The sequence below is a fragment of the Lithobates pipiens genome, unplaced genomic scaffold (assembly GCF_037356315.1).
Source record: "Lithobates pipiens isolate NorthernLeopardFrog02 unplaced genomic scaffold, aLitPip1_a1.2 Scaffold_19, whole genome shotgun sequence".
Lineage (NCBI taxonomy): Eukaryota > Metazoa > Chordata > Amphibia > Anura > Ranidae > Lithobates > Lithobates pipiens.
In genome coordinates, this window is record NW_027507764.1 from 493,103,243 (window position 1) to 493,116,359 (window position 13,117).

A 13,117-nucleotide genomic window follows, 5' to 3' on the forward strand; every position below is an offset into this window, starting at 1 on the left:
CAAATATCCACATTCAAGGTGCAACTATAGGTGATTAAATCACTGTGCAAAATATATAACATATACGTGAATTATTCGTATGGTGACTGATATACAAAAACATGGAGCAGATTAGCAAATAAAGTTCAAAAGCAACATAAAACTAGTCATTTAAATCATCTAACTAGATAAAAAATAACCAGTGCGATTTTGGACTTTTAAAATCCTTAGTCCAATGTGCAAGAAAAGTGCAAACGTGCAGAGTGTTGCGCTGGAACACTGTGTATTGCTGTCTTTGACTTCAAAGTGACACTGTGCCTTTAAGTGCAAATACAACAAAGCAGATCTTCAGCGTCGCTGACACCCGTGAAAAAATTGAATAGTTACCTTACTGCTGTAAGGTAACAGCATATAGCAGATAAAGGAAGAGGGGAGCGTTCCCTTCAGCTTGATCCTTCCCACGATGTCCGTTTCAACTTTTAGGTATAGACAGGGGAGGTGGGGGAGGGGGGTGGGGGTAATCCTTATCTTCCTATCCTTCCACTGGGTACTTCAGATGGTATGGTTCTCAATATGTATTTAAAAAAAATAAAGGGAGTCCACCATAGTGTAGTACTTTTAAACAAGAACAAAACTTTTTATTTATATTTAAAAGGAAACTCACATTTTTCAAGGGGTACAAGTGTGTTGAAAAAATGAGCGCCGAGCTCGTATCACTGTCTGAGCGTCCGTTCCGTTATCAGAAATGCCTCGGATCCTACGCGTTACGTCACCACGTGACTTCAACTGGGCTAAGTTGAAGTCACGTGGTGACGTAACGCGTAGGATCCGAGGCATTTTCGATAACGGAACGGACGCTCAGACAGTGATACGAGCTCGGCGCTCGTTTTTTCAACACACTTGTACCCCTTGAAAAATGTGAGTTTCCTTTTAAATATAAATAAAAAGTTTTGTTCTTGTTTAAAAGTACTACACTATGGTGGACTCCCTTTATCTTTTTTAAATACATATTGAGAACCATACCATCTGAAGTACCCAGTGGAAGGATAGGAAGATAAGGATTACCCCCACCCCCCTCCCCCACCTCCCCTGTCTATACCTAAAAGTTGAAACGGACATCGTGGGAAGGATCAAGCTGAAGGGAACGCTCCCCTCTTCCTTTATCTGCTATATGCTGTTACCTTACAGCAGTAAGGCAACTATTCAATTTTTTCACGGGTGTCAGCGACGCTGAAGATCTGCTTTGTTGTATTTGCACTTAAAGGCACAGTGTCACTTTGAAGTCAAAGACAGCAATACACAGTGTTCCAGCGCAACACTCTGCACGTTTGCACTTTTCTTGCACATTGGACTAAGGATTTTAAAAGTCCAAAATCGCACTGGTTATTTTTTATCTAGTTAGATGATTTAAATGACTAGTTTTATGTTGCTTTTGAACTTTATTTGCTAATCTGCTCCATGTTTTTGTATATCAGTCACCATACGAATAATTCACGTATATGTTATATATTTTGCACAGTGATTTAATCACCTATAGTTGCACCTTGAATATGGATATTTGGCAATATCACCTAATAATTGCTTCATATATTCATTTTTTGCACTATTGTTATGATTATGCTAGTTTGTTTTTTCTCCTTTTAATTATTCAATTTGCTTTGCACTTTACGTACTTCTGTGATATATATTAGGTGGTCAATCACAGTGTTCGTTTTCTGCCACACATAGGGGTTGATTTACTAAAGGAAAATTGACTGTGCAGTTTGCAAAGTGCAGTTGCTCCACAGCTTAGTAAGTGAGCAAAAGCTCTGCTGACTTCCATCATCCAATCATGTGCAAGAAAAAATTCATTTTTTTTATTTTCCCTGCACGTGATTGGGTATTCTTTGCAAAGTGAAGCTTTACCTCATTTACTAAGCTCTGGAGCAATTGCTCTTCCACATGTTTGCTGTATCCCTCACATGGCTTCTCGCAAACTGCAAACGGGACTTCTTATTGCTTACTTTAGACAATTGCTTTCTTCTTGCCACTCTTCCATAAAGGGCAGAGTTGTGGAGTGCACAACTAATGGTTGTTCTGTGGACAGATTCTCCCACCTGAGCTGTGGATCTCTGCAGCTCCTCCAGAGTTACAATGGGCCTCTTGGCTGCTTCTTTGATCAATGCTCTCCTTGCCCGGCCTGTCAGTTTAGGTGAACGGCCATTTCTTGGTAGGTTTGCAGTTGTGCTGTACTCTTTTTATTTTCAGATGATGGATTGAACAGTGCTTTGTGAGACGTGCAAAGCTTGGGATATTTTTATAACCTAGCCCTGCTTTAAACTTCTCTACAACTTTATCCTTGACCTGTCTGGTGTGTTCCTTGGCCTTCACTAAAGTACTCTAACAAACTTCTGAGGGCTTCACAGAACAGCTGCATTTACATTTAGATTAAATTACACACAGGTGGACTCTATTTACCAATTAGGTGACTTCTGAAGGCAATTGGTTCCACCATATTATAGTTAGGGGTATCAGAGTAAAGGCGGCTTAATACAAATGCACGCCACACTTTTCAGATATTTATTTTAAAAGATTTTGAAAAACATTTATCATTTTCCTTCCACTTGACAATTATATGCTACTTTGTGTTGGTTTATCACATAAAATCCCAATAAAGTACATTTACGCTTTTGGTTGTATCAAGGGGTGTGAATACTTTTTCAAGGCACTGTATTTTCTGGAATCCACTTGCCTGTAGCTCAAGCATGCAGGCAGGAGGGTGTGCTTAGCTAAGAAAGCCCCTCTTGAAGACTCCAGGGATGTATGACATATTTTGCCTAGGCCCGGAAACCAGGAAGTAACTGAAGAAATGTAAAAGAAAAACATGTAAACAAGTAAATATAATATACTTTCCTATTTATTTACTTAGGTTAGCAGCATAAACATAAAAAATTGTCAATGTTGATTGAGAGAGTGAAGGTCTGCTTTAATTAGTCAAAATTCAATCTGTGGGTGACCCTGTCAGTACCCTCCTGCCTGACATCTTTCAACTGGAAAAGCAAAGGAGCTTGTGGCGGGTTGTTGGCTAAAAAGCTGCATCCAATCAGAAGCAGTCACTGTTTAGGTATTCTGACAACCATTAAGCCCCCTACACATCAGAAAATCATATGCAAAATACCGCGTTTGGAGCGATTGTACGATAATCCGATTGTTGGTACACAACTTTTGAGAGCCGATCATTACAGTTCATCCAATATTTTCCGATCGGACATGCACAAAACATTTTTTCGTACAATGCCAGCTCGGATGATTTTTGTTTAATCAGTACAGTTGTTGTCCGAAAATGCAGTACAAATAGACTACAACACATTACATTGCTTCCGAATTTGTATTCTGTCGTACAAGAATTTTCGTACTTTAGTAACCTTTTCATTTTCGATCCGGGGACTAGCATGCAAAAAAAACAGACAATAATTCGTCCTACAATCTCATTGTTTGTGTGTACCAGGCATTAGTGCCATTTATTTAAAGAAGACAAATACCCCCCGATACTATGGGACTTTAAGGGTGAACTTTTGAAAACACAGTATTTAAAAACATAACGTTTTTTATTGTTTCTCGAACTCTAGACTTTGTTTTCTCTATTCCAGAGTATCTCCAACTATTATCTCCTCCGTGCCCCTGAAGAAGGGATTCACCTTGAATTTCCCAAAATGTGTCGGGCTATAGGAGAAGTGTTTTTTCTCATACTATATGGATATCATGTGCTATTTTATGTATGGTGCTGCTTTACACCGCCACACTGTTTTATAAAACAATACATTTTTTTCTGTATTCAAAATACTGTGTTTTCAAAAGTTCGCCCTAAGGCTCCTTGCACACTGGAGCTCATAAACTGCAGTTTATTGGAGTTTGGGCGTTTTTTTTAAAAGCCCATAAACTCCACTCTATGTTAGCCTATGTGTCCATGCACACATGGACGTTTTTTTAGCTTTATTGAGCAGTGGAGTTTATGAGTTTTTTCCTGAACGTCAGAAATTCGTGTTCAAAGTGAAGTTTTTTCACTGCCAAAAAACGACAAACGCCGATAAACGCTTATAAACGCTCATAAACACGCATTAATTAGTGTTCGGCATTCTATTTTTTCAATGCATTGTGGGAGTTTGGAATGCACTGTGGGATTTTTGGAGTGTCTTCTGTGTATTTTTATTGAAAACGCCCATAAACGCTAACGCTAATAAACGCTCATAAACGCTAGTACAAAACGCTGTTAAAAGCACGTTTTTCAACCAGCGTTTTCTGCCAGCAATCTGGCATCCAGAAAAAGCTTTTTTGAGCTTCACTGTGCATGGAGCCTTAAAGTCCCATAGTACTGGGGGGTTCTTTAAATACATAATATATTTGGGATGGTGACAACAAAAAATTTTGTTTTTTTATTCTCCATAATGGTTCCTCTTCTATAAGGCATTAGTGCCAGATGTCAGAATACAGCAGCTGACAGAAGAGGTTTCTCCATCCATGTTGTTTATCACGTATGGGGGATCAATAGATTATACTCTTTCTGAAAATCTTTCCTTTTAAAATATTTGTCCTTTGAATTGTAACCTGTGTTACCAAAGCCATCTTATACAAATCAATCCAGGATATCCAACATGACCATGATTATTGAATTTTTCTTCAGTATCACCAAGCATACCATAGTCCAAACATGGAATGTCTCATACAAAGTTACCAAGAGGTTAAAACTTGACTAAATGGCTCGATGATCAATGAAAAATTAATGGCGGGGGCGCATGCGCGCGGGCGATGGAGATGGCAGCTTGACTCCCTCGCTCCGTGCCGTCGGATCTTAAACACCGGCCAAATCTGACATAGACGCAGCCTTCCCGTGCCACACTCACCCCTGCCGGCTTCGGAACATCCCGCGGGGGCTCTGGTGATGCATCGCTCGGCGAAGAAGCCGCCGAGGAGTCAGCAGCATCGTAGGTCCGCTCAGGCCTCAGCCAGAGGTATGCTTAAGATGGCGCCGGAGCCTCCGGACCCGGACGACGAAACCCGGCTTTCAGTGGAGGGTCCATCGTCCCCCGCAGACAGCCTACACTTGTTCCCCATGGATGGGGGAAGTCCCCCCCCGGCTGATACGGACGACCTCCTAACACGATTTCGCAGCATCGTACGGGATGAAATCACAGCGGCATCCCGTAAGCTTTCTTCTGAATTCGTGCGGGGCCTTAAAGAGATAGGCCACCGCACCAACCAGTTGGAGCACCGCATGGACCTAGCTACTACCGTTCTTGAGGGCCATGAAGAGGAGGTTGATAAACTGACCTCGGAGTTGGCGGCCCTGCGGGACAAACTAGAAGATGCTGAAAATAGGGCCCGGAGGGATAACCTTCGTATTAGGGGTATTCCTGAGTCCCTCACTGACCTTCAGGGCACCGCCACAGCCTTTTTTCAGGAATTGGCCCCGGAGATCCCCCTAGAGAGGCTCGAGTTTGACCACATCCATAGGTCTTTGGCTGCTAAGCCCACCGAGGGCCCCCCCAGAGACGTTGTCATTAAGTTCCACTATTATCGCACCAAAGAGAGACTCCTGCAGGCAGCAAGAGAGCAGCAGACCCTCTCCTTCCAAGGCAATTCTCTCCAGTTGTTTGCGGACCTAGCTCCGGCCACCATTGCTAGGCGCCGAGACCTCAAGCCCTACCTCCAAGTCCTCCAGTCACAGGGAATCAAGTATCGCTGGGGGTTTCCATTCAAGCTTACCTTTTCCCATCAGGGTCGGCAGTTTCAGGCTTCCTCACCTGCGGATTTGAGGCGCCACTTTCTTGACCTCCAGCTGGAGATCCCTTCGTCCTCCCCTGAGGCTTCGTCCGGACCCCCCAGATCGGGCCCCCCCGGGCCAGGACTTTCCAGACCACCCCGCAAGTCGTCGCAGACATCCCAGCGGTCCCAATCTGGATCCCAGGCTCTTCGGGACCTGCAAGCCCAAAGATTCCAGCTATCTGGTAAAGGATGAAGAGGTTTGCCCCCCATCTTTTGGTTTTCTCTTTTTTTGTTGCCCTATCTCATCAGTTGACTACCAGCTCCCGAGCCGTGGGGTCGTTACTTTATAAAAGCTTTTTTTTTTCTTTGGTACAGTGTTTTTTTTTTTGTTCTCCCCCTATGGCTCTCCACACAGAGTTCTGGTGAAGTGTCCCTGGCCCCCCCCCCTCAGACTGTAATTTGATATTGCACTGTTGCTTCGGCTCATAGGGGAATGCCCCGGGGCAGGCCGCCTTGTTGTTGTACTGGCGGCCGAGGGCGACACTGACACTGACGTTGCCACCCGGATCCCCACCAGTTTGTCTCTCACCCCCCCCCTTTTTTTTTTTTTTCTCCTTTTTTGGGCTCCCTGGTGGCTCTATCCGGGTGGGACCCTGGTAAGGGACTGCAGAAGGGGGTGGAGGGTGGGTGATGGTTGGGAAGTTTTTCCCCACGGGTAGTTTATGGAGAGGCTAATTTTCCCGCATCTCTAGACCTCTGGACCCCTCCCCCTCCCACTCGGGTGGGGGGGGGGGACAGAGGTTGTGGCTTGGCTGAGGGTGTTCGTCCGGCCTCCTGGGGGGTGGTGGCTTAGCTGCCCTCTCTGGGGGCTTGGGCGATCCCTTACGCCCGCCCTTTTGTGGGACAGGTCTGCCCATATTCTTTTTGCTGTTTTTTGGTTATATTTGTTTGTTTCATGTTTCCATATTTTGGTTAGTTCTACTCTATGTTCATTTCATATTACTGTTCTCATGTGTTTAATTTAGGCCGGTTGGTCCGACGGACCACTGCTCCCCTAGACGTGTGTACACTTGGCTGAGATGGGTTTCTCGGCCTTGGTCACACTCCTGAGTGGGCCGTTCAGCCCACGTTTTTGTACATCTTTGAGCTCATTTTATCTGCCCTGTCGAGCTTGTTTTTCTTTTTCTGCTTTCTGTATCTCTTCTCTTTTCTCTTTCTTTTTTCCTTCTCGTCCTTCCCCTTCTTCCCCTCTCCTCCCGCTCCTTTCCCCCTTCCCTTCGCTCCCTGGGGTGTGGGAACAGGAGATGTGTTGTAACAGACAGCCGCCATGATGGCACTTCCTTGGCTTTCCCTGAATGTTCAGGGTATGAACTCCCCTCAAAAGCGGGTTAAAATATTTAAATACCTCCAGCGTCTTAAAATTGGCATTGCATGTTTGCAGGAAACACATTTTTCTTCTTCTTCTTTCCCCAAATATTTTTCTGCGCATTATCCCCAAGTTTACCTAGCAAATGGCCCTACCAAGCAGAGGGGGGTCCTTATCGCCATTCATAAATCGCTTCCGTTCCTTTGCAGTAAACAGCTAGCTGACCCCGATGGCAGGTACCTCCTGCTGCAGGGCACCATCCAAGATAATGAGGTTACCATTATGAGTTACTATGCCCCGAATCATAACCCTGGCCCCTTTCTGACCCATGTCTGTTCCCTGCTGCGGGCCCACCAGAGAGGTGTTCTCCTTTTGGCAGGTGACTCCAATGTGGCGTTCAACCCTTCCATGGACAACTACCCGCCGGCCCCTAAATCCCCTTCCCCATCAGCTACAAAATTTTTGCAGGCCTTACAAAACCATGATCTCATTGATCTCTGGCGGGAATACCACCCTACTGGCAGGGATTATACGCACTATTCCCACCCTCATCATTCCCATTCCAGAATTGATCACATGTTTTTGCCACGTAAGCATCTTCCTCTAGTAGCCTCTGTTTCTATCTTGACGGTCCCCTGGTCTGACCATGATCCGGTGTTAACCATCTGCCACTCCCTTTGCGTTAAGCCGCAGGATGCCCCTTGGGTTATGAACGACTCTCTTCTCTCTCTGGAACCAATACTTGAGAGCCTTCACAAAGCTTCTGAGGATTATTTTAAAACAAATGTTGGCTCAGTGTCCTCCCCGGTGGTGCTCTGGGAGGCCTATAAAGCCGTCCTTCGGGGACAGGTCATTCGTATAGCGTCCCAGAGGAAGAAGGAGAGGGTCCAGACCCGCTGTAGGCTTGAGGAAAGGTTGGAGGCTCTCTCTACAACTTTTAAACACTCCCCCTCTTTAGCAAACCGTAGGCTATTGGACAAAGCTCGTGTAGACCTGGATCTATGCCTCACGGATGATGCAGAACGCACCCTCCGTTGGGCTCGTCAGAGGTGGTACGCCAGGGCAAACAAACCCAATGCTATGTTGGCTAGAAGGTTGCGGACCTTCACTCCGAAATTTCAGCCCATCACCCTGCGCACCCGCCATAACACTCTGACGGGTAACCCCCGACTAGTATTAGATGAATTTAGATATCGTCTGGCCAAACTTTATTCCGCCCGACTCCAACCTCCGCTCTGGACCTGGGTGCTTTCCTAAAGGAGTTATCCTTGCCTTCCTTAACGGTTCCTCAGATGTCGCTTATGGACCGGGACATACAGGTCTCAGAGGTTCTGCAGTGCATTAAAGAATTGAAGGTGGGGAAGCGCTCGGGCCCGGATGGTTTCACCGCTTTGTATTACCGTAAGCTGGCTGCGGTGTTGGCCCCCCACTTGGCGGCTGTGTATAATGCGGTGAAGGGAGGTCATTCTTTCTCACCGCTGATGTTAACGGCAAATGTGGTAATGATCCCCAAGCCGGATAGGGACCTTTCTTCTTGGGCCAACTTCCGACCAATTTCCCTGATCAATATTGACATGAAAATATTAACAAAAATCCTAGCTACTCGTCTCAATTCCTTCCTACCCCGACTCATTAAAAAAGATCAAGTGGGGTTTGTCCCCCGGAGACAGGCTGGTGATGCCATTAGACGGCTAGTACAAGTCCAACATTTGGCGCACACTAGGTCTCTGGAGACAATGTTTCTCTCCTTAGACGTGACCAAGGCCTTTGATACCCTGTCTTGGTCCTACCTGATGCGGGTACTTACCAACTATGGCTTTGGGGCGTCCTTTATGGGCTGGATTTCAGCTATCTATGACTCTCCACAGGCCAAGGTGCGCTATTATGGTTATGACTCGCCGGTCTTTCCCATACGTAGGGGCACTCGCCAGGGGTGTCCACTCTCTCCACTATTATTTATTTTAGCGTTAGAACCCCTGGCGGAAGCAATTCGGTCACATACGGACATTTCGGGATTGGAGGTTGCGGGCTCTATGCACAAACTGTCACTGTTCGCAGATGACATTCTGCTGACGCTCACGAACCCCAGGCTTTCCCTTCCCAATTTGTTCTCTTTGTTGGATACCTTTGCTGCGCTGTCTGGTTTGGCAGTTAACCCAGCGAAATCTAGGGCGATGTCCATCAACTTACAAGCCGCTGACGTGGAATCTCTACAGGCCGCATTCCCTTTTCAGTGGACATCCTCTTTGCCGTACTTGGGAATCAGACTTTCACCTAAATACTCGGATCTTTACCAGGCAAATTACTTCCCTTTATTTCGGAAACTGATGGGTTTGCTTGACTCTTGGTCAACTCTCCCAATTTCATGGTTTGGCAGGATAGCGGCGGTGCGTATGACTTATCTTCCAAAATTATTATATTATTTCCGGGTGTTGCCGGTTCCCGTACCCCTTCATGTACTTAGAATCCACCAACGCAAAATTATGCGCTTTATCTGGGGCTCTTCGAAGCCTCGGATTAAAAAGCAAGTTCTTTATGCCCGTAAGGCTAATGGTGGTCTTTCTGTCCCCAATTTATATGCATATTACACGGCAGCGGGTATCGCTCCTCTGGCCCGCCTACATGAACGTCATCAAATGCCCCTCTGGGCAATTCTTGATATGGTGGACTCCCATCCGATTCCATTAGCATCCCTCCCCTGGCTTCCGAAAGTGCAACGCCCACCGAACATAGGCCCAGGCTTGGCCCATTCTCTTCGCCTCTGGGATTCAGTGAAATATTCTGCAGGTCTCCAATCTCCCCATCTCCCGTTACTCCGTTTTCTACACTGCTCCCTATTCCCACCAGGTTGTGATAACCCCGGTCAGTTTGTGTGGTGGACGGATCATGGTTTTGTAGATGTCCATTCCTTGCTCACCCCGACTAAAATTATCCCTTTTGCAGCCCTCCGGTCATCCCATGATATTCCCCTCAGGGAATTTTATACTTACCTTCAAATTAGGCACTTCCTTCACCAATTGATTGGGCCCCAATCGGCTCCCTACACGCTCTCCCCTTTTGAGAGCCTTTGTAGATCTCGGCCCCACGCTCCAGGGTTGATCTCCCTCATCTATGCAGCTATTTTAACGTCTACAAAGCCCCCACTCCGACCCTATCACCTTCAATGGGAGGCTGACCTAGGTAAACAGCTTGATCCGGAGGACTGGCAGGCCATGACCAGGGCGCTGCCTACATGTTCCAGAAATGTTCTCTTTCTGGAGAATGCGTATAAGGTATTCTATAGGTGGTATTACACCCCTTCAAGGCTGGCGGCGTTTATCCCGTCTTGCTCCCCCTTATGTTTCCGTGGATGCTCGTTGGAGGGCACTATGGCTCACATCTGGTGGACCTGCCCCAGGGTGACTAGACTATGGGTCAGAGTATATGCTCTACTCCGTACACTCTTTCATGTGGATATTAGGAGAGACCCTTTTGAGGCCCTCTTGTGGAAACCGATTACAGGACTCCTGCGTCCGGAGCGTCAGCTAGCTGCGCATCTCTTTACTGCAACTAAACTCACAATAGCAAGGGCCTGGAAGACTCCGGTCCTTAGCTATGAGGCTGTTAAAAACTGCATGAATGATATAATGGTGAACGAAAAACTGACGGCGATAACATCAGACACCCATGCTAAATTTCTTCGGGTCTGGCAGCCCTGGGTGGCTTATACCCGCCCATCCAGATTTGATCCGGTACTCCTCTCCCTTTGATCGTTAGATGTCTCCCCCGCTCCAGGGACCCCCCCCGCCCCCCCTCTTCCCTTTCTCTTTTTCTCCCCCCCCCCCCCTCTTTATCCCTTTTCTTTCTTTCTGCCCCCTTTCTCTCCTTTTCTTATTTCTCTATTGCTATCTCTTTTCTCATTTCTTTCCTTCTCTTATCATATCTGTCTCGCAATGCACTCAGGCTGTTCGCTGGCACCAATGCCCATTAGTAGGGTTTTCTTCTTATTCCCCTTCTGAAAACAGCCCAACTCCGTCTGTTCGCGGTGTAAGAATTTTTGCTCGTTTTTTTTTTCTTTCTAACTGTTGTATGGTTTTCAGATATTGGCGCCTCATCGCATAATTGGACTCTGTCCGTCCCTATGCCCCTTTAGCTTTGCTCTATGGGGTGTGGTTGCGTGTCGCGACCAATTTAGAAGCTTCTATGTGACTATTTTAGGCCGGACACGAGTCCACCATTGTTATGTTCCTATGCAACATTTCACATGTCTTTGTACTATTATTGGCAGCTTTATGCTTTCTTTGTATTGTCTCACTGATGTGAAATTTTTTCAATAAACCTTTTGTAAAAGAAAAATTAATGGCTATCTCAATAAACCAACATGGGAAATTTCCAAAATTGTGGTCTCGATGGATAACCTATTTGCAACCCAGTCTTAGAGTTCTGAGTATATGACAATGACTAAAAGGTTGCCCAAACCCCAGGAATGGCGAATTCCATCTCTAATCCCTATAAATGCGTTCCCCTTAAATACCTCTCCTCCTCCTAATCTTACTGGACTTTCTAAAGTCGTTCCTATTAGTCCAGTTCTAGTAAATTCCCCCCAAAGTGCATCCAGCAGCAATCACCGCAGTTAATCGCTGGCTGTGTGGACAGCCGTGAATAGCTTCGGCTGCCGGTGACCTGTCACTGAAGTGAACGGGTTCAGCAGGCACAGCTAAGCGCTTACAGCAGCAGCGGGAATCAGAAGACTCCTGCTGCTGCAGTTCACACAGACCATATTGCCCGTGTGAAAGCTGGCTTCAGCAGCACTTTCATTCTTATGCCGCGTACACACGAGCGGACTGTATGGCGTACTTAGTCCGTCGAAACACATTTCAGCGGACAGTCCGCTCGTGTGTGGGCTTCAGCGGACTTTTTCAGCGTGCAGTCTGGCGTACTAAGTATTTCGGATTTTCCGTAATTCTGTCCGTCATACTTTGGTTTCAGCGGACAATACGGTCGTCAGTGTGCTAGTTGGACGGACTAAGAATGGCGCATGCCCAGAAAGGATTTACACGGCGGAAGGGTGCTTTGCTGTGTATTGGACTTCCTATTTCTAGTCCCGTCGTTGTACACGCTGTACACGTCATCGCTCAAGCTTTCGAGGGACTGTTCGTGTATCCGTGTGTGGTCAAGTCCGTTCAGTGGAAAGTATGACGGACTGTCCGTCGGATTGTATGATGGACTAAGTACGCCATACAGTCCGCTCGTGTGTACGCGGCATTACTCTTACTCTTATTTATATGTATATATATATATATATATATATATATATATATATATATATATAAAGCTATTAATGTTTGTGTATTTGTGGCCAAAGGATTATAAAATTATAACAAGCATATGACAAGGTTTGAAAAAAATAACAATATGACTATATCTTTTTTTCCCAAGATGGGTTAGAAAATGTAATCTTCGTTAATTTGAACAACAATCAGCTTGAACACATTCCTTCTGAAATTCACAAGTAAGTCCACAGTTTACTGAGCTACTAACTTTTGGACTAAAAATGCTTAAAGTAGGGCTCTGCTATTATCTGCTTTTATGGAACGGTTTGCTTATAAGTCTTGTTCTTTAAGGTTGCAGCGTCTTGAAAAACTCAGTATTAACCATAACCTTCTGAAAGACATTCCTAAAGAGTTGTGTGTCCTGCAAAACCTACAGGAACTACACTTAGGAAACAACCAGCTGGAGACATTGCCGGAGCAAATAGGCTACTTAACCAATCTGAAGGAGCTGCATGTATATCGTAACAATCTGATTGGCTTGCCTGAGGTGAGTAAAGTTAGTTTTACACAAAAACATTTTTGGTATTCCTAATATGTCGTTAGGAGACAATCCCCTCTCAGAAAGGAGAAGGCAGTATACCCTTACATATGCTGGACTAACAAAACTGGTTCTTTTTTATCTGATCTGGCATTTATTTTAACCACAATTGTTTTTTGTTTTTTTTTATATTACTGCTGTTGGAAATGCTCCAGACTGTAGTTTTGTTATTATTTATAC

The 13,117-nt window shown here is 45.5% G+C and overlaps 1 protein-coding gene across 1 annotated transcript in view; it reads left to right on the plus strand.

Moving 5' to 3' along the window:
- Positions 1-13,117, plus strand: part of LRRC69 (leucine rich repeat containing 69) — a 56,267-nt gene that overhangs the window by 10,433 nt on the left and 32,717 nt on the right. Inside the window, exons 3-4 of the mRNA XM_077493011.1 lie at positions 12,506-12,578; positions 12,691-12,886. Coding sequence (XP_077349137.1) covers positions 12,506-12,578; positions 12,691-12,886 — 269 coding nt within the window. The remainder of the gene's footprint in view (positions 1-12,505; positions 12,579-12,690; positions 12,887-13,117) is intronic.